The sequence below is a fragment of the Cryptotermes secundus genome, unplaced genomic scaffold, assembly GCF_002891405.2.
Source record: "Cryptotermes secundus unplaced genomic scaffold, Csec_1.0 scaffold180, whole genome shotgun sequence".
Lineage (NCBI taxonomy): Eukaryota > Metazoa > Arthropoda > Insecta > Blattodea > Kalotermitidae > Cryptotermes > Cryptotermes secundus.
Window position 1 is genome coordinate 1,596,983 of NW_019718619.1, and position 22,910 is coordinate 1,619,892.

The window sequence follows — 22,910 nt, forward strand, 5'->3', positions numbered from 1 at the left end:
CAACAAATTTTTATTTGAAATTTTAATACTGAATTCTTAGAAGAGGGAATTTATTAGACTTACCATACATTATTTATAGTGTCAGATCTACATTACCGCATTCAAAACTTCTCCTAATATCAAATGTTCCACTTACAATATTTAACAGATGTGTTAAACACTTTCTGACGCTGATGGAGGCTGATAAACGAAATTCTTAAAGTTCTTTGAATTTTATGCAGGAGTTTCAGGATTCATTCAATGCAAAATTTAAGTAATAATGTTAAAGTTTAGTGTAACTGATAATTTAATGGCTCAAGGTGTTCTGAAACTTAAAAATGTGTTTCCGAAAAGTACATGTTCTAGGTACATAACTTCATACAGGCCTATATTTAGTGAACACGAAAGTAACATATAAAAGATTGCAGTTAGAAGGCATGAAAGAAGAATATGAATGTGCATAATTACGCTAAGCTCTTACTGAGAGGCAGGCTTTCAAAGTTTAGCGACCTGTTATTATATATAATCTATATTAACACCGATAATCAGTAACTCGGGCCCTTCTTCTGCTCCTAGGCATCCAAATTATTTCAGACTTGCCCTGAGAATGGGGATGCAACACGTATACTCTATATTTATTTTTCGCATGTTATATACTGCCCTGTAATGCAAAAATCCATTCATACCGCGCGCAGGTTTGGCAAGTGAAGTAAGGGCTGTGAGTCTCAGAGTTCTGTGGCTTGCCTCCTTCCTACAAACGGGTCCTAGTGGTCATGTCTTGACGTAAACCATGAAATAAATAAGTAAATAAAAATTTATATTAATTTCATTTTAAATTTAATTTAAATTTTGTTTTAATTGATAATTCTACGTATATATATATACGTATATACGGAAACTTCAGTATCAAATAAAATATACCTGACTTGAAACCCACCAATCTATTTATATTAAGCAAAATATTGAATAATATTATAATATAGCACTGCGTTCTAAATTAATTGTTTAAAACTTAAAATCAGGAAATAAACGCTGCTGTGCGGTGCTTCGACGCTGTTAAGGAACCTATTCGTCATTGTAACACAATATGGCAAAACAAATACAGACAAATACATTCAATAGTAGAAGAAGCTAATACAAACTCAGAGTTTATGCTAACTAGCTCTCTCATACAGAACTATAAGGTTTATTTTGGACTCTATCCATCGTGTGGTGTATATATATAAAAAAAAAACCCAACGTTTCGGAGACTGGAAATCTCTTTCTAACGGGCCCAACTGAGTACGTCTATCTTTCCCAATCCACCTGAGGACGAAGACAGGTCCAGTCTCCGAAACGTTGTGTTTTTTGTTTTATATATACACCACACGATGGATAGAGTCCAAAATAAACCTTATAGTTCTGTATAGCATACACAATCGTCAGAATTCTTTAACGTCCATTAGCTCTCTCATACTGTACAAAGTTTGGAACTTTTGCTTCGTAGGTAACGCACTCAACCTAATATGCCTGAAATACATTCAACATGTCTGCTGATCGGTACTTTGGTAAAATATTTGTTGACAATTTCTGATGTAATTTCAGACGGAACTATTATGTTCATTGCCAGTTAATATGGAGCACAATAGTCTATAGACATAAAAGCTATGGATGTTGTGTTGTGATAGAATGCTCTATTTATGATTTATTTTGACAGAACGGTAAAATATTGGTAGTTTATATAAATATTATTTTCTCGAAGCTATACCGAGCAAATTTTCAATTCCCATTGTCATAATCTAATGTAAAAACATTGAAAATTCTTTTAATTCCCTCTTCTATCTACGTTTAATAATTTCGAACATCTCCAACAGCTGCACTGGAAATACTCCTTGGACTCCCCCCACTGCATATGCAGTTGGATGCAGAGGGCAGGGCAGGAATTTACCGTCTCCAGTGCAGTGGACAATGGAGACCTAGATCTGATGGTTTCGGCCATGAAGACATGACTCGGGACATGAAAACAGAACCCATATTACAAATGGGGCCTGACAAAATGATACTGAGACATGTATATGAAAACCCCTTCACAGTCAGATTTTCTGAAAGGAGTGAATGGGAAGGCGGGTTTCAGCCTGACAGAAAAGGGGGACTGATCTGGTATACAGATGGTTCCAAGACACATAGAGGCACCGGAACTGGTGTGTACTGCCATGGTACGGGGCAGAAACTTAGCTTCAGCCTTGGGCGGTACACGACAGTATTCCAGGCAGAAGTATATGCCATTAAAGCATGTATTATGGAGAATTTAGATAGGAACTATAGAAATAGGAACATCTACATTCTATCTGACAGCCAAGCAGCACTCAAAGCACTTGACAAACACCAGATCAATTCAAAATTGGTCTGGGATTGCCACCAAACAAACCCTCATGGAACTGGCCAAACATAACAGGGTACAACTGATATGGGTGCCAGGGCATGAGGGTATTGCTGGAAATGAAGCAGCAGACCAATTAGCTAAAATTGGAGCTGAACATCCGTTCATAGGACCTGAACCAGCCTGTGGCATCTCTCTTGAAGTTGCCAAACAGGCAATCAGGGACTGGACTAACATAAAACATAAGAAATACTGGGAATCCTTAACTGGACTCAGGAAAGCTAAGGGACTCATACGAGGACCTTCTGATAAAAGAGCGAAGGAACTGTTGAAGCTCAACAGGAACCAGCTACGATGAGTGGTAGGACTACTTACAGGACACTGTGATCTCAAAGGACACCTGTTCAAACTGGCACTAAGTGATAGTCCCACTTGTGAGAGGTGTCAGATAGAAAACGAAACAGCCACACACGTCCTGTGTGAATGTGAGGCTTTAGCGTCTCTAAGACTACGTCACTTGGGTCAGTACTTTATGGAACCAAGTGACTATTTCGACGCCCCCACGTCCAAAATCCTGCGCTTCATCCGAAGCGTGGGGCTGCTGAGGGAATAATTAAAAAGGGGAAGCACAATGGACCACTGAGGTCTAAGTGCAAGGGCCGAGTAGGCCTAGTCCTTCATACATACATACATACATACATCTACGTTTAATATCCCGTATCAGTATTTCAAGTTCCTAATCATAACATTATATTATAAATAATCTAATATATTGCAAGTATCTATATATTATTATTTATTTACGTAATTCAGAACACCGAAAGTATGGAAGCAAAACAAGCAGCCATTGCTGGGGAATCGATCGTGAGAGAAACAGAGAAGGCAGGATACAATTACTTACTTACTTACTCATGGAGCTAAGCCCTTTTGAAGGAGCCGCCAATTCTGCAGCTACTCAAGAATTTCCTAGCATTTTATGGAACCCGAAGGTTCATTAGCGTGTTCACAAGAGCCCTCCACTGGTCCCTATCCTGAGCCAGATAAATCCAATCCATAACATCCCAGCCTATCTCTCTAAGATCCATTTTAATATTGTCCACCTACCTACGCCTTGGTCTTCCCGGTGATTTCTTTCCTTCTGGCTTTCCCACCAATATTCTATATGCATTCCTCCTCTCTAACATTCGTGTTACATGCCCTACCCACCTCATACTCCTTGATTTGATCAATCTAATTATACTTGGAGAAGAGTACAAGTTATGAAGCTCCTCATTATGCAGCTTTATCCAAACTCCTGTCACTTCATCTTTCTTCGGTCCAAATATTCTCCTCAACACCCTGTTCTCAAACACTCTCAGTCTATGTTCCTGCCTTAATGTGAGGGACCAAGTTTCACACCCATATAACTAAATTCGAAATTAGGACATCCCAGTGTAACGTATGATTTCAAGAAGTTGTTTGTGTCAGATTTTGAAGTACCTGTACTAAGCAATCCAATTTCCAGCTTCACACATGCCGTTTCCATTGTTGATTATATTAAGCAATAAATTTGGTACTAACTTTTCTAGCTTCAGTGAGCAGATTCCTTCTTAAAAAGTTAAGAGATTCACAGCTATTAAGGAATTTTCTGTATTTTATGCAACCCGAATATTCATTATTGTGTTCATAAGAGTCTCGTCCTTGTTTTGCGCAAAATTAATCCAGCCTAGACCGTTCTATCCTGTCCTATCTCCTTAAGAACAGATTTATAATTTTCCTCCAATCTATGGGCAGATTATCCAAGTAGTTTCTTTCTTTTAGGCTCTTCCGATTAAGATTTTGAATGAATTTGGGAGTAACCTCTGCTGTTTTAGTTTAGACCTATAAACGTAAATCCTACACGATTAACTGGAGATATAAATTTAGAAATAGCAATTTAATATATACAATATTTTAATCGGTCTCATAATTGCTAAATATTTAGTGACGTGAAGAAATAACTGATGTTGAGCAACTGCAAAATGTTTTCATATTGTCATTATGGCACAAAAGTTCTCTTAAGTCTACATTTCAGTATGCAGCTCTACCACATTCTAACGCTTAAACATGAATTAGGAAAAATTGAATGGTTACGCCCCCTGCCATTATCCTGTCATGCATTTCATAAGATTTCTCTTCTACAGGATGAATGTGCCCACTGGGTATCATTACAGAGACCAGAGTGAAAGAGGAAATGAAGGAAGTCCAGAATTTGAGACAGTTTGTACGATGGAGGACATCAAATGTCTTAAAATTGTAATGACTTTGACTAATGATCTTTTAAGCGAACGTGTGAATAGCTATAAAGCTGAAGAAAATCTTGTACTAGAAGTTATTCCAGAAAGGACAAATAATTGAGAATGTCTTGAAAACAAAATAGAAACAAACTCCGTTGTTTAAGTCCGCAAGCGAACTATACCGACAGAGCGACCGCCGCTTGTCGGCAAAGTTAGTGCCAACTGTAGCGGATAGAAGGTGTAGCGTGATCAGCGCAACGAATCCCCACGGCCGTTAATTTCGGTCTCCTAGACCGGAACCGCTATTTCTTGAAATAGCTCCTCAGTTTTCCTCACGAGGCTGAGTGGACCCCGTTCTACACCCACTACTTCTCAGAAAATCTGATAGAGTGGAGAGCGGACCCGGGACCTCAGGATCTGCAGCCAGGAACTCTGAACACTAGACCACATAAGTCTTGAAAACAGAAATAAATAGAAAAAAATAAGTTTAAAATGATATAAAGACGCGAAATTATCAAATGTTTCAAATAAGATATTAGGAATAGAATTATAGAGCTTGAATACAAACTCCTTTTTAAAAGTCACGCACACTCCTAACACGTAACAATATTTCTGACCATCCTATTGAACGTATTATCAAGCCCCTGTTGATGAGCTATGAGCGCAGTGGGAATATCGCAACACAAATACGTGGCCTTGTTCCTTGCGTGTAGGATAGAGGAGACCGGTCAGCATCTGGTGGTCACTGGAGTGAGTCTGGACTAGGAATTCTGCTGTCCTGACAGAAGGCTCGTTTCTCTCGCTCCCACAAAACAACTGCTGGGATAGCATCCCACAACAGGCCGAAGTCTTTTTTTATAATACATTTTGAAATGACTGGTCATAATCTTAAGCAAACTACTTTTCATTGGAGATTACAGGTATAAAACCGATTTACCCAACACAGGCAATCAGCACTAACTGGAGGAAACCTGGACACAGATAGGTCTACGGTGAATCATTTTCAGAGAAAGAGTTTTTAAGAAAAAGCAGCTCTGTCACGGAAAATGTGCAAGATATTACAAGCAGGAAAATTTAAGTTAGTTAATAAAGAAATTGATCGTTGTTCAGAGACAGCGAACACGTATAGCTCTTGATATTAGGCCTTATCAACTTTTACGTAACTAATTATGTCTCATGATTTATTTTCATCCGCTGTATTAACTGCTGCATTTATTCTCCTTGATAAACTTTTCTCTCTCTCTCTCTCTCTCTACGTCTCTAAAGCCCTTCGGACTTTGGATACTCTTCCAGTTTCTTAATCCTGTACACAGTCAGTCTGACTGCTTTTACGGGGAATCAGCCCGCCTCAAGACAGCTATATACAAACAGAATAAACGCACACAGACATCCATGCATCGAGTGGGATTCGAATCGATACCAGTGTTCAAGCGAGCGAAGATGTTTAATGCCTTAGACGGCGCGGCCACTGTGATGGGCCCTTGATATAACTTAATGCCATAAAAAATTCGCACTGCACTTAATATGAATCCTTTTGACCCCGAGAATTCCAAACAGATATATACAGTCAAGAAAGTTTACATTTGGACTTCCTTTGTGTGGGCTATTAATTTGAAACATGTGATGTTTGAGTGAGCCGGGATAACTCAGTCGATATAGTGACTGGCTACGGGCTGGATGAATGAAAGCTCGGATTTCGATTTCCGGTAGGGTCAAAATTTTTCCACGTCGTCCAGACCAGCTCTGCGGCCCATCCAGCCTCCTATCCAATGGGTACCGGACGCTCTTTCCCCGGGGGTAAAGAGGCCGGGGCTTGAAACTGACCGCTCACGTCCATCTAGTGCCGAGGTCAAGAAAATATGGATCTATATATCCAGTCCCCCATACACCTTCATGGCGTAGTGCTTAATTAGTTAAGTAAAAAGTAAAAAGTAAAGCTATCCCTGCACCAGGCCGTGAAAGCCCATAGAGTTGTGAAACGTTGATGGTCCCACATTATCTAGACAATCGGCTGCAAGATGGCGGTAAAGTTGTCAGCCTTACGCCCCGGCCGCGCTTTACTCCCCAGGAAAATTATTTAATTAACTCCTGGTATTCATATCTGTTAGAGGCTGAGTAAACCCCACTGCCATAGTGCGGCTGGAAGGATTTGGTAAATTTGAAACATCCAATGACCTCATCGGGACTTGAACCCGCGACCTTCCGGTTTGTACCATAGCCCCTCAACCAACTATGCTACCGCTGGTTTTACAGCTTTGACGAGTGTTGCGAGTAGCCGCTCTTCCCCAACCTCAAAATTCTCATTAGAACTTAGTCTTAAGAAACGTCATGCTTCTCAAGAAAGTAACCTCCAAGGATGGCGAGGGATTCGTGTATAGACTGCTCACTCCGTAGCAAACATTTTCCTGACTTCATTCAGTTACGCTGAGAATTTCGATCTGTCAATAATTTTAAAATATTAGTTATCGTTATGAATAGCACTACCTCCTAGGTCCTGATACAGTGCAGTCTGGCCTCAGATATTATGTGGTTGTGTTCAAGTACCTGATTAGAACGTGGGGAAGCGGTAGCGTTGTTGGTTGAGGCAATGCTACAAGCCGGAAGGTCGCGGGATCGAATCACGATGAAGTGGATTTTTCAAATTATCTAATCTTTCCAGCCGCACTATGGCCCTGGGATCGGCTCAGCCTCTAACAGAAATGAGTACCAGGAATACTCCTGGGGGCAAAGGGCGGCCGGCGCGTAAAGCTGACAACCTCACCACCATCTGTGAGCCGATTGTCTAGAAAATGTGGGAGACTCATTGTCTCACAACCCTATGGGCCTTCACGGCCTGGTACAGGAATAACTTTACTTTTTAATTTTTCTTTAACTGATTACAACACATCGGCAGTAAAGGCCATAACTCAGAAAGGACTGGAAATGAATGGAGTAAATCATCTGATGTCATTTTGTTCTTTGAAACCCTGGATGCAATAAATAAATCACAGAAATTACATTAGAATATATTAGGAAGGCTTTCCCAGAAGTAAATGCATAGAAAACGAAGTAATGTTTATATGAGTTTCGTCAAAATAATGCAAGGCAAATGATACTTTTGAAAATACCAAGTTTCCACTGTGCTTAACTAATTAAGCACTACTCCTTGAAGACGTACGAGGGACTGGATGTATGCGAGTAGATCCACATTTGTCAAGAACCAAATATTTGGGAAGGACTGTAATTAAATGCATAATTATTAATCAGTATTCACAAAAGTAGTTAAGAGAAGTTTAAATTTGAGTAATAACACTAACGACATTTTACCTTCTAACTAAAGACCCTAATATTAAAATAGAATTGTATTACGCTATGCTTGCATCTGTTGTTTCATGTGTATGTACGTTTGTGTCTCTCTTAAGTCTTGGCCTACGGGAAGAACACGTACGAGTACTGAGACCATATTCTAAAGGGTTCTGACGATGGTGCATAACACTCATAACTAGTGTTCTTTTATTTAATTTATCCATCATCCAGTATTCTGAAGAAGTAGAGAATACAACATTTCGAAAACTGGATCTGTTTCCGTCCTCAGGTAAAATGACAAAACACCTGCCCTGTAGGACCCTTAGGAACAGCTTAACTCACTCTCTGATATCTCCCCCTCCACCTAAGGACGGAAACAGATCCAGTTTCCGAAATGTTGCGTTTTCTAGTTTCTTAGAATACCGGATGATGGACAGAGTCCATAAATCCAGTAATTATGATATACTGAGGTTGCTCGGGAAGAAATGCCAAGGAGAATATGTAGAACAAAGGAAAGTAATAGGAGGATGGTGAAAGTTACTTGTACATGGGACCTAGCAATGAATTTTTTAATTTATGCTTTTTAATTATTATTCTTAAGATGCTCACATAAACAAAGAAGAAATGGCAGGGCATGCTGAGAGAAGAGACGAAATGAGAAGTTCATATGACATTTTATTCGGGAAAACTGATTGAATGAAATCACTTGGAAGAACTAGAGTATATGTGAAGGAAATACTGGAATTCGTCCTAATAAAATATGGTACTAGATAACTGTCTCTAATCATCTGGCTCAGTACTGGATCCAGAGGAAAACGCATATGAAAACGGAAATTAATCCGCAGGTTCTAAGAAGGAGTGAAATTTTACTGAGAAGCTTAACGACTATGGACCCATAAAAAGTCTTTGCACCTATGGGTTAATTATTTATAATTAATCTATTAATTGCAAATAGATTGACGGAATATAATTTGTCACGACACACAATAACTAATTTAATATACATTAATAAACACTACGATAGAAATGTTCTCCAAGTTTTTCCACGTGTACAAGGCAGAGGTGGAGTATGAGAGCGTCTGACACCGAGATAAGATAAACGTTCTGTTTCAACATGTACTATAATACGTAGTTATAAATGGAAAGTGAACTTGTGCATGCCATGAATACATCAACGTCCAAATACATACATAATTTTAAGTTAAATATTTTTTCGATGTTCAGTAATTAATTTTTACAGTGCACGAAGATTAACCGATTAAAGGCCGTGAAAAAAAGAAGCGGAGTTACATAACTGAACATATTAATTGCAGTTTAAGTGCGCTCAGTGTTACTGCGTGCATGGCTTTATGTCCGGCCTCCTTAATTAATTTAACATTAGATAATTAGACACAAAAAATTAAGCAAATTTTACATTTCTATAATCTTAAAAATATTTCCCCAGTGTTCTTTTGATATAATAAATTTTATTTGTGTACCAATTTAACATAATGCTTGATTGTGTTTTATGAAAAAAAAATTGGTGTTATGCATTTAGACATATGACGGAACACGTTCAGTTACAGAAAATTTTATTTTCGTTTTGCTATTAATGAAAAATGCCTATCACAATGGCCGTGCCGACTAATGCATGAACCATCTTCGCTCGCTCGAAAGCTGGGATCGTGGTTTCAAATCTCACTCAAGGAATGGATATCTGTATTGTGTGCGTTTTTTCTGTGTTTGTGTTGTCCTCTGTGTAGGTAGCGGGCTTGCGACAGGTTGATTCCACTCCCGCGGAATCCTACCAGATAGGATTGAGAATCTGAAAGTGCAGCCAAGATCCAACAAAATGACCGTAGAATCATATCTATTAATAAAAGCTTAATTTGATGACACTGGTCATATGATTACCAGTTCTAAGCATATCCCGACAAGAAACCAACCAAAAGCTAAAAATTTTGGAATTTATGATCAGTAACATTGCGTTAATTTGTTGAACAGATGGTCATAATGTAAAATCTCCCTCATTCAAATACTTTATTTTATAATATTGTAGATAACTAGATAATTAATCGAAAAATTCATTAATTTCGTGTAACTGCACCTGTCATCCGAACAAAAGTTCATGACGTCTACAGGAGTTAAAGCAATCAGTAACTCAATGGAGACATATCCTTGATGACAAGCTAGGCGTCGCTCAGATGCTTAAAATTTTACCTACATTTTATGAAACCTGAAAATTTCATTGCCACTTATCTCTAATCTGTGCAATATGAAATAGATCTATAATTTCTTATCCTGTTTCCTTAAGATCAATTTTAATATTACCCATCATCTACGCTTAGGTATTCTACTGACCTCTTTCATTCTGGTTTTACGACTGCTACTATCTATGTATATTTCGTCTCTAACATGCGTGCTACATGCATTCTCTTTTGTTTTCTGATACCAATAATACAGTATGCACCAAAAACGCAGTACTGAAACTCGCACATCTCAAATGCGCATGTGCATTTGTCGACGGGGCATAGCTCCAGCCGCACGCGTTCCCAGTAGTGAAGAAAAAGTTGTGTTGTGCAGTTGTTGTTGGAAATGGGTTTCTCGACGGAGGAAAAAGTATTCATAGTTGAGAATTATTTCCGCTCATACAGAAATTGTCACCAGACAACTCGCTTCCTTGGTTTTGAACGGCCAGATATTATCGTCCAGAAACCCCTATATAGTACTCGTGTGACGATATTGTGTGCCGTCTCAGTACACCGTATATTAGGCCCCTATTTCATTGAGAACGAGTAAGGCAATGCTCTTACCGTCACCCAAGAACGCTACAGGGACATGGTGATCGACCCATTTCTTCAGGATCTGAGAAGATTCTGTCGTGCAAGGGGTCTTCATATGAATATACAGTGGTATCAACAGGACGTCTTTTCATTTCAGTACTGAATTTTTGGCGCATACTGCATTTGACGAAGAATGCAAATTATGATGCTCGTATTACGTACTTTTCTCCAGTCTACTGTTGCTTTCTCCTTCTTAGGCCCAATTGTTTCCCTCAGTACTCTGTCCCAAAATACCATTAACACCTCTGTACGTTCCTCCCTCAGGGTGAAAGATTAAGTCTCACTTCCATAGAGAAGTGACAGAACTATGGTTTAGTTAATGAAAATGTCGTTAGATCGATTTTATTTCCTTTTTCATTTCATAATTCATCTGTTTCCCGTATGCGTGCTTTCTCTTTCCTGCGTTAAGTTTATGAGACGGAAACGTTAATTCAATGCTCCAGATGAAAATTATTCACTATTATGCTGACTGCCTAGCAGAATAACAACATTGATATTAGGCGTAATATAATTGCGAGGAACTTTACGAAATATATTTGTCCCCTAGTTCAGCTTAAACGAAGTACAGGTTTGTTTAAGTTTTAAACGTGATATAGGCCTATAAATGCACCAGAAAATTTAGATGTGCATGCAGTGGTATAATTTTAAATATATTTTAACCTGTACACCATGATATGTCGAGCTTTTATTGCTATTTTAAGTTATTTATTATATATATATTAGATAGAGAGAGAAAAGGCATATTTAAAAAGTAATATATATATATATATATAGAGAGAGAGAGAGAGAGAGAGAGAGAAGGGGGGACTCTCCAGCACATATTAGTTAAAATTGTTTGTTATATATATATAATGTATGTATAGGCTTATATGCATGTAATCTAGCAGGTGTGATTATATATTAAATTATTAAATCCAAAAATTTAATGGAATATACACGTAAAGGTTTAAGATCCACTGGACGCCTGAATTTGCGCTGGAAGGAACAGCCTTTCTTACAGAAGAATGAACCAATCGAATGACCAAAACCTTGATGCTGGTGATGATGATGATGATGATGATGATGATGTGGTTGTAAACACACAAATTATCAGAAGACACGGAGGATACATTTATCGTGTGATAAATGCGTGTTGGATTAAGCGCCATTGTATATTATAAAAATAGGTTTACTATTCATGACGCATTAATTAGTAAATTAAACGAAACTGTAACAATACAGCAGCTGGTGTACATGACAAACACTGGGTTTAAAATGAGTAACATCTACCAGAATACAGTTTCCACAGAAATGTTTTCACTCTTGCATTCTGAGTGGGCCAAGCTGTTGAAAATTTGGTTCACGAACACACTAGAAATATTGTATATAGTTTCTTTAATTTCTTCTTGGGAGGAGATATAAATTCTCGGAATACAACATCACAGATTCTCAACGACGCCACATTCTGAATTTTTGAGTTATAAAAATATTTTAACACAAAATTTATAGGCATAGGCCTATGTAAAATTTATTTTCAAACTAAAATTAAAAATAGAGTATACACTTAAAAATGTAATATTTCTCAAAGCCGGTCAGGGTAGCAGAAGTGTCTAAGGCATGTAATGTCTTCATTCTCTCGGAAGCCGAGATCGTGGTTTCGAATCCCACAGAAGACATGGATGTTTGGTGTGTGTATGCGTTTATTTTGTGTTGGTGTTATCCTGTGTTTATGTAGAGGCCTTGCGACGAGCTCATCACCCGTCCAAGAAGCCCTACCGTGTAAAAAATGATGAGGAAACCTATAAATCAGCCCAATACTCCAAAGTGAGGAGCAAGAGAAAGAAAGAAATATTTCTCAAAGATCTGATGTCATGTATAATTTCAGGACTCTGTACTAAATTGTGTTGTTGCTGAAACCTCACAAGTATGTTTGTATTACTAAGTGTAGACATGTAAAAATTACTAATTTGGGATACCTTGCAATTGAAGTGTCCATGACAAATTTAAACAAAATCCTCCCAGCAGTTCTAGAGTTGAAATTTGCGGAGAGACGGTCAGAGAGCCAGATAAAATCAACATATACAAATACTGTCTTCAATGCAACAATTGTTTACGAACATTTATATATATATATATATATATATANTTATTTCAACCGTCTTCCAATGCATACACTCATCTATCTCACTCCTCTCTCTCGCACTACATGTTTCGGCACAAAAGTGCCATCTTCAGGTGCTTATTCGATTTACGATAAATTAGTTCACTGCATGCCCTGCCGTCTTCATATTAAAATAACTAAAATATATATTTATCATATATATTGATAAATATTAAATATTATAATAGAAACTAGTTTATCGTAAATCGAATAAGCACCTGAAGATGGCACTTTTATGCCGAAACATGTAGTGCGAGAGAGAGGAGTGAGATAGATGAGTGTATGCATTGGAAGACGGTTGAAATAAATCATGGACTTAAATCAGTGCAACAGGACGCTAAAATATAACAAGGTTATATGCTTTAATTTTGTGCGCACCCTGCGAAGAGCACATGATCCACTGATTTAGAAATATTGCGCTCGCTGCTAGTCGTTAAAGTTGTATTAACAATTTAAATATGTAACATGTCGATTTGGAATTTATGCTAAGTGAATTACTCCTGCAACCAAACTGTAATGTTAGCTTCAATTCAACTGTTTAACATTGTGACTAATATGTCCATTGCTGGACAACGGTTCGGTAAGCACGTTCCCGCGGCAAAGAATAAATACAGTAACAGAAGAACCGTCAGAGGTAATGATCCTTCGTCGGTTCTCCCCGAGTTATAAAAGAGAGGGTATTCGTGAGTGATTGTTTCATTCTGAAGGGCGTTCAATGATTCAGTGGTAAGTGAATTCAGAATTTGAGCGTTCAGCTGTGGAGTGTTAACCAGCTGACAACGGAAGCTGAAAAAGTGACCGATTCGGAAATCAGAACCAAGGCAGTCACAGTGAAAGAGAATACACTCGAAGTCCAGTAAGGAATGGAGCGAGATTGAGGCAGTCGCAGAGTGTGAGCTGTTATATTTGATTGCAAATAAGAGTGACTACAATAGAAGTGCTAATAAATCCAATCATCCAATCCGGAACCCGTTATTATTAGTCACTGAACCCCTAACACGTGACACTATCCTTCTACGTCGCATGCTTATTGGACAAGAATTTGTGATAATTGAAATGAGTGGAAAAAATAACGAATATTAAAATTCTGTTTCAAGGCATCATCTCATTTGAATGTGATTGCCTATTCAGGAAATTATATTCCCTTTATTATAGATATATATTTTTTATTGCGTAGGCCATCAAGTTCTAAGTTATATATGTCTAGGCTACAAGTGCTACTTCTAATGACATGCCTTTCATTTGTTTACAGCAAACAATCTGGCATGTCAGTGACATCGATAAATGTACACAATATGATACAATGAGAAAATGTTCGATATCGATATGAATTAAGCTTATCCATATATCCATGTATCCATATATCCATATATCTCTGTTTTGGTAAATAATTTCAGCCCCAAACATCGGAAAGGTAAGGTAAAAAGCTGGATTTGACAACGTATCTTCCTCTCAGCAGGGCACTCTTAAATGTACTGGCGCACATTAATGTGAAATTGACGGCACAATTTAGTGTGGAGCTTACGGAACACTCGTGTCAACACACTTCTCTGTGAATGAAATTTTTTTCCGATTTAAGAGCATAAATTTTTACATAATACGAAGTTCTGTGAGTGCTGTAAATGAGTGTTCCAGATCAAAATTTAATCGAGATTAACATAATTATTTTAAGTTATCCCTGTTAACAGGCCGTGAAGGCCCATAGGGTTGTGAGAGGTTGAGGCTCCCACATTATCTAGATAATCGGCCCACAGATGGCAGTAAGGTGTGTCGATTCCAGGACCATAGTGCAGCTGGAAGGATTAGATCAATTGAAAAAATCCACCTCATTGGGACTCGATTCCGAGACCTTCCGGCTTGTAATGGTCCAGCTGGAAGGATTAGATCAATTGAAAAAATCCACCTCATTGGGACTCGATTCCGAGACCTTCCGGCTTGTAACATAGTGCCTCAACTAACTACGTTACCACATACTCACGAGAATAATATATCTTACTAAATTTATGAAATGAATTGCTTCGAACTTACTGTCCTCTTACATTTAAAGTGTGAACCATTAATGAGCTTTTTTAGATCTTTCTCAATGTTTAAGACTTGCTTCTTACGAATATTGGAGGAAAAGTGTCACGAAATTATATCTCTGTTACTAAAATTATTGTAAATTTCTAATGCAGTAAAATACACTAAAACAACAAACTCCGTGATTTCAGTCAACAAGCTAACTATACCGACCGAGGGACCGCCGCTTCGCTTCTCGGCGAAATTTTGTGCCAACTTTTGCGGATAAAGGGTGTCACGTGGTCAGCTCAACGAATCCCCACAGCTGTTAATTTCGATTTTCTAGACCGGAGTCGCTGTTTCCTTGAAATAGCTCCTCAATTGTCATCACGAGGCTGAATGGACCCCGTTCCAGACCCACTTCTTCTCGGAAAATATCTATTAGCGCCAGGAATCGAACCCAGACCTCTGGATCTGTAGCCAGGAACGCTGACCACTAGACCACAGAAGCGGTCAAAATACATAACTGCATGAAATTTAAAATATTCTGATTTGAGAACGCCATTAAATTTGTTCCTTTTATTTTTATTGAATGTAAAAGAGTAACGTAATTTTGGAAATCAATTAATGACTCATGATCTTCGCGTAACAAATTTTAAGTACATTTAATACACAACAATAATATAATACAAGGCCTACAAATGTGGCAGTCCGTAATCAATCCTAAACTTTAAATTCACTTAATTATAATGGGAGTTCAAGTAATGTATGCTTTAATCCAGATGTTAATGTATTCAAAATTTATGACTACAAATTTTATTTTGAATCAATACTACTTTAATTAACAATATTTATTTTTACACACAGATCATAATGAACACTCTTGATTATTACTATATCAGATATGTTGGTTTACTTTATGATCCCTGGTTTCCTTTCTGATCCCTGTTTCTACTGTTTTGAGGATTATTTTACGACATTCTACCCTGCTAGACTACACAACATTCAAAGGTAACACGAAAGATAAGTGATAAATTGTGAAAGATTTTGGAAGGTAGCGGTCCCAATATTTGCCTGAAGGGCCTGAGGAAATCCACGAAGATTCTCATTAAGGATATCCGGTATCCTGACCGAGATTTGAAAAGAGAATCTCTCGGATACGAGCCTAGAACTCTACCGCTACATCAACCCGATCGCCGATCTCTGGCTTCATGACCCAATGGTGAAGCTCCTCTGGATGTATAGGAACAAAGAGATTTACTTCTAGAACATTCAGGTCTATAATAGCCTATACTTATCACTCTTTAGTCCTTACAAGTTTCGTTTAACACAAAACAAAGACAAAGGACTTTAAATGTAAGGTTCGTACAGGGGTGACTGAAACACATTATTTTCTGTAATGTGATGCCTTGAAATTTGATAGAAGTTTACCGACGTTTCGGATGAACATACTTCCTTAATCCTCAGTTTGCTTGCCTGTTCCTGATTGTTTATTACTTTTTGGTTTACTCTTCAGTCTTGAAACATGAGGCAGTACGTTCCTCCGAAACGTCCGTAATCTTCTATCAGAATATAAAGCGTCACATTCCAGTGAGTAGTACTGTTCTTCGGAAGAGGACATTTCAAAATGGACGCTCATATTATCTGAGTATACTTACACGATGTACGCACGTATGCTTACCGCAGTACTATGACAGCAATTTCTGCGCAATTCATACAGTATTTTCTCCTTCAGCCCTTTGGAAAATTAATTTTGTATAATGCAGTTATTCTTGAGGAGCTAACAGTAGCTAATTGTAAAGAAAATTCCAGCCCTTTGCGGACACTTTAAAGTTTCTTTAACGTGTTGACAGAAAGTCCTCCACTGGACCTTAACCTGAGCCAGTTGAACCAAGTCCAAGAATTTCACGCCTATTTTCTTCATTATTAACTTTCGTTTCATCTCCCCATCTATGTCTCTGTCTACAGAACGATCCAGTTTCTTCGCATTTCTTCTTTAATATTCCTACCGGTTTCTGAATACGTGCATGAACTACAGCTTAATGGCAAAGCTTATACCAACATATGCTCGAAGTAAAGGTATGCAATATGTACGTAGGTCGATTTGTATTGTGTGCAGTTGCTATTTTGTCTTTTATTTAAAAATGCTTTATCAGCTACATTAGCTACATACAGTCTGTGAAACAGTGTATAATTATTATGAATGGTAAATTAGAAAGAATACATAAGTAAGTGGTTGTGGCCTATTTCAAGATAAAGGCAAGAACTTGTCGGAGGGAGTAAGAAAACCACGAAAATATGAAGTTAGCTAATATTGGGTCCAATATTCGAAATAATTACCTCCAGAATGCAAGGCAGGAATGATGATGTTACATCCTGTTGACCACTTTTATATACCTAAGCATAGAGCCTACATATGTATATGTGCATGTTTGTATCGTCTTAAATATATATGTGTAGGCCTATATACATATAGGCCTGTGTGTTCTACTATCATCGGTTTTCAAAAATTCAAATAAAAGATTCAAATTTTATCACATTTGCAGTTCATAGCCAATGTTCGTTCCTCACACGTAAACTCATGCAACGCAACAAGAAAGGACACCCAGCACCATGAAATACACGAGCGCGTAAATGGGACTACATATCGAATATTAAGTCTCACAAAACAGAAGCAGAACAATTTTCACCAACAATTTTAAGCACCTTATGATAATCAATGTCGGTCGAAACATGTAGTGCAATGTACAGAAAGCTCTTAAATAAAGAGACTCATTGTGTGTATTCAAGAAACTTTTAAACAAGTTTTAGAACACATTGCAAGTAAGAAGGTGAATCAGTGACATTGTTGGATAATTCGTAACAGAATCACGTTTAATCACGTGTTTAAATAAGACAAGAAATGTTAATTATTTTAATATCAGGGCCACATACGAGAATCTGATTCAATATCAACACAGATTATTTTCAGTGTATGAAAATTCCTGCAGGTAAATTATTAGTATAATAGGCAATAGAAATAAGAGATTTATTAGCTAATTTTCCCTCCAATAAATATTCCTCTTTAAGGTCACAGTATTTCATTCAATACTAGTTTTTACCTGACCAAAATCTGGATTGTTCTCGGCTTTCACTGTTGTGTGCTCTAATTCCAATAACACCATTGATATTTTTGGGGTGATTGTCTTCACCTCCAAAATATCATATTTCTTATGATTACTAGGTCAATGCTTTGGATGATTCGCTATGTATATAAAGAACTTATGACCTTATAAACCGTAACATATGATTCCTACAATTTTCCACTAATGACGTAACCTGGGAAGTTTCGAGAAAAATGTGGAATGACTGAGAGAGAATTAGACAAAACTTCTTAACAGTAGCTTATTAATTTATTGCAGAACAAGATTTATATCTTGTTAACATGAAATTACATAACATATAATGCTTAAAGCATTGAATAATTAATGATCTGGGGTCGCTTATGTTTGTAAACATTGTCTTGTTATTTTATTAATGTTAATTTTTAAATAATACTTTTAATCTTGAAATATATCTGCTATTAGTAAATCGTACGCATGTTAAACTCCACAAAGAGATGCAAGCAATTTTATGATGATAAGATTAACTAAGTTCTAGAATATATGGATTTGTTTAAAAATGCACTGTCCTAGAAACTCGAGATAAAATTATATTAATTTTCAATGATTCATCTTTAATGGGGAAATTAATATTCATTCACAGATATAAGGCACAACCCATATTCAGTAAAATATTTCTGCAAGATTTTGTCCTTATTAACTTTACACTGAGTTAACCTTCTACTGCAAAGTCTCGTCAACAGAATTACTAAAGAGAACTTCCAAGTAGAATGACAGACAATCTTGTAGTACAGAGGCATAAGAATGATACTGCAAGTATAAACTTAGTAAAAAGCGTGTTTAATAATGCGTCTTTACTGCTTAATAATACATGAAATCCGTATTGCTTAAATTTTGCCAGTATTTATGCATTTTAAATTTTCTAAACAACAAGGCACCTAATGAAGTCGATAGTTGTACATTTTCGAGTAAGGGGTGTATCCTTCCCTAAGACTTCCAGCCTCTGTTGGGAAAGCTGTAAAATATATAATTGCTAAATTCGCTAATAAAATCAGAATATATTCCCTCTTATTCCTCTCAACCTGTAGGTGTTTTACTGAGAAATATATTCAGTTCACAGATCTAAAAAGAGTAAGTTACACCCCCGTCGTAGTGAGTTTGAAATAATGTCAGTTCTAAATCTATTAATATAGATTCATTTCAGTATCTAATTAATAATCTATATTTATTATGAATCTCAAGTTCCATAGGGCCTTTGTCAAGTTCCAAAAAACTGGAACACATTCTTACGAAAATATAGGCCGAATGATGTGTTTTCCGAAGCCGTTCACTGTACACCAACTAAAATAATTATAGAAAGGCGGAGTCCAAACAAAATGAATAAGAAAATTTTCATGTGCAATATACTTAAATTATTCAGATAGAACTTTTAAAAAGATATGAACAAAATAGGGCCTAAATAAAACCATGTATTCCTTCATGAATCTGAAACTCCTAATGGATACAAGTCTGAGATTTTTAAATTAATATTTTAATTATATTATCTCTATCTGTACTTTTGTACTGAACAATGCATCTAGCACAGGCAGCTTAAGTACTTTAAAATGCTTCGAATTATTTTGAACCGAAACATTCTTAAACATCACAGATCTGTAGAATTACAAACAATAAGAAAATACAATGTGACTAATATTTATACAAAAATTTATGTAAACATTTTCAGCAATATAAATTGTAGTATTTTCCCTGATCTCTATAGTCGAAAAATGTTTCTGAAGATACAAAATATTTGACAATGTCAGGGACGTCAAGAAAACTATACGCTATTGAGTCGAAGTTCTCTTTTTCTTTAAGAACTGGAATAAGGGGACCAGATTTCTAAACGCCAGTGACCGCCACGTTACTGTAAAAGTCAGCTTTTGATTACTTTATATATAAACCTTAACATAAATGGCAACAGCAGGCATAAAAATCACGAAGGACCGAAAGAATTTGCCAGTTTAAACAAGTCTGTACCAATCATAATGAAACAGGTCACGATTTTACAGATCCTTTAACGTAAATTGCTCATTGGGCTGAAAATTTTCCATTTCCGTTGATCTGAATCAGGGGATTCCGTAACAAATCTACTAAAATTTACATCAATGTTGTCTCCGCTTAAGCTGTAAGTTTAGAAGTCTCGAACATATTTACATGGTGACACATAAAATTTCGAAGTTACATTTAGTTAAATCAGTAAATTGTGCAAGGTTTTTTAGATTTTATGGTTTAGGATTTAGTTTTGTTCCTTAGGGCACTTCATTATGAACCTAACTCTCTACTCGCAGAATCAGTTGCCTCCGATCCATTTAAATTTCGGACGAAGATTTAGGTTACAAAAGTAACTTCCTTCCTCTACAAACAGCCAAATGTTGTCTCAAAGATGTAACCCTCAACTTGAAGGACGGTGACACAATGGTGCGCTGCTTAGTCAGGAAGATAGCGCAACTCGAAGAGGGATAATATTGATAAATGAGTATGTTGCAATGATGGAATGATGATTAGCAGGGGAAAACACAAAGAGATATTTTAATGCTACTTCCCCCATGATAGATCTCATATCAAGGCAGCCAGGATTGAACCCAAATTATGAGGTCAGATGAAGGAGCCTAAAGGCCTGGGGTAAGGCACAGCCAAGACTTCGGCGAACATTGGATTTATATGAGCACGGTAAGAACAATGCTTTCGAAATCCGTAAATAATGGGCCTATTTTCATTTCCGACGAGGGATTGAACGCCAGGGAACAGTGTTTAACATTCCTGTGTCGTATTTGAGAGATCGTGAATTCATTTCTACTCCGCAACCACTATAAAATGTCTTAAATTTATTTGCATGTTCTTTGTATATTAAACAACGTTCTCAGTTTCTCAGATTGTATGTTGCGGAATGACAGGATAATCAGAAAAAATTTTATTTGAAAGAATCCGAAAGAAAGACGTTGAGTCCAAATTTGGTATATAATCCCAGAATTTTTCAGAAAGAACCTTGGTGAAGATAACCGGTCTCCGATCAGAGGTTTGAAATAGTAATCTCCAAAATACAGGGCAGGTGTGCTGCATTCCTGACAGTGTCATTCGGTAAAATTACTGACATTTTAATGATTTCCTCCAGTTTTTCCTGGAGAGCGTTGCGACAGTACCTTAAAATATGAAGCGGCCGTTTCATGCACATTCATATTTCATAATACACAATCAGCTCCTCATTCAAGTCTGTAAGATTTATCCTTTTTTAGAATTAATTTTTAAGTAAGTCAGAAAAATAAAAAAAAAATAAAGATTTTTTTTTCTAATTTTTTCAGAATTTTGTATTAACTTCTAAATTGTTTTAAATAACCTTATAAATCTTTACGTAAGTCTGTATCAAGAATTCTCTTTGCTTGGTGTTGAAGATTCCTGCCCATGACACAAGAGATTTATGGAAATACAAAGAGAACATATACTTCTCAGTCCAGTAGTTGCGCAGACGAAGGTGCGCATACATAAAACTAATGTCAGTCAATAAACCTGTCATGTCATCCTTTGTAAACAAAATCTCGTTGCTTTATAATTATCAAAATTCACTATCCTAGCCCAGCCGAACCTGTCACGTTTTATTTATTGAAGAAATAATTATAATTACATTAATTTAATAAATGAAAATCGACTAGAATAATAACAGAAATTGCACTTACCTACTCCAGCGACATGAATCTTCTTCATCCATGGGTAGATGATGCGATCCCCGGACTCTGAGCTGTCATCCTGATCCAGTTCCAGCTGCTCATCATCAAGATCATCTTGGTCATCCTCATCGTCCAGCCTGTGTTGCTGCTGAACCAACTCCTGCAACGGCAGCTGCTGCTGTTGGTTTTGCTGTATCACCTGATGATGAACTGCAGTAGGCGGTGATGATTCACTGTCTTGGTGTGATACGGCTACCACAGACGACGGACTTAGGTCTCCATTGTTGGCAAGAACATTCGTTGCCTGGGGAACACTATTCGCACTGAGTCCTGGAAGAATTGTCGCCGCTGCTTGCTGCTGGTGTTGGATTCCGCACTGTGGAGGTTGCTGGATCGAGGGAGGTGGCTGTGCTTCTGGAGGCAGCGCAACCGCTGCTGCTGGGTGGTGATGTGGATGAATGGTGTTGTGATGAGGATGTGGTGGAGGAGGTATCTGATGGTGATAATAATTCCCATAGCCACCATAGCCTCCAGCTGCTCCAGTACCTCCATTAAGTTGAACTGTTGTCGCGGTTGTAGCACCGTAAGGCGTACCTGTTGCCTGATGTTGATGATGATAACCATATTGATGGTGGTGATGGTGATGGTGGGTAAGATGGTGGTGGTGATGGTGTCCGGTGCTGAAGAAATCACCAGCTGCAGTTGGTATGTAGTTACTCTGACTATATTCTTCACTTGGGGGGAATTTTGGATCTACTACAACAGCGGCTGCCGTGGCGTGATGCTGGTGATGATACGGTGATGAGGACGAGGGTGATGATGATGACGAAGATGTTGCCGATGTCGGATGCGGCACTACTGCCGATGATGGTAAAGATGTTGCCACAGTAGCTGAAGACGGGTTCATCAAAAACGAACTCATGATCATTAATTTTTCTCAGGGTTTGGGTTGTCCTTCGTATAACAGCGAAGTGTAGTTCGTTTTCGATGAGGAGGAACCGAACCCAGTAGTGGAGGTGGTAATGGCGGTGGAGGGGGAGAGAGATTTACTGTTCAAGTGCTGAGGAGAAATTGCCTGGCGACACAGAGAGGAAGGGGAGAGGGTACGAATTATTTTTTAGTGTCTTCTCTCTCTTGTGTGCTTATTCACTCTTTTCTGTCGTGTCACTCGCGATTTTTTATTGTCTATTTACCTGAATATTCCAAATTCACTGGCTCTGGAAGTAGGATAATCACCGTGCCTTACTTTTGGGGGATTTTGAGTATAGTG

The 22,910-nt window shown here is 37.6% G+C and overlaps 1 protein-coding gene across 1 annotated transcript in view; it reads right to left on the minus strand.

Annotated features, from left to right (window-relative positions):
* Nucleotides 1–22,562, minus strand: part of LOC111861956 (homeotic protein deformed) — a 73,911-nt gene extending 51,349 nt beyond the window's left edge. The window contains exon 1 of the mRNA XM_023846951.2: nucleotides 21,650–22,562. Within this exon, the coding sequence (XP_023702719.1) occupies nucleotides 21,650–22,562 (913 nt within the window). The remainder of the gene's footprint in view (nucleotides 1–21,649) is intronic.
* Nucleotides 22,563–22,910: the final 348 nt, after the last annotated feature.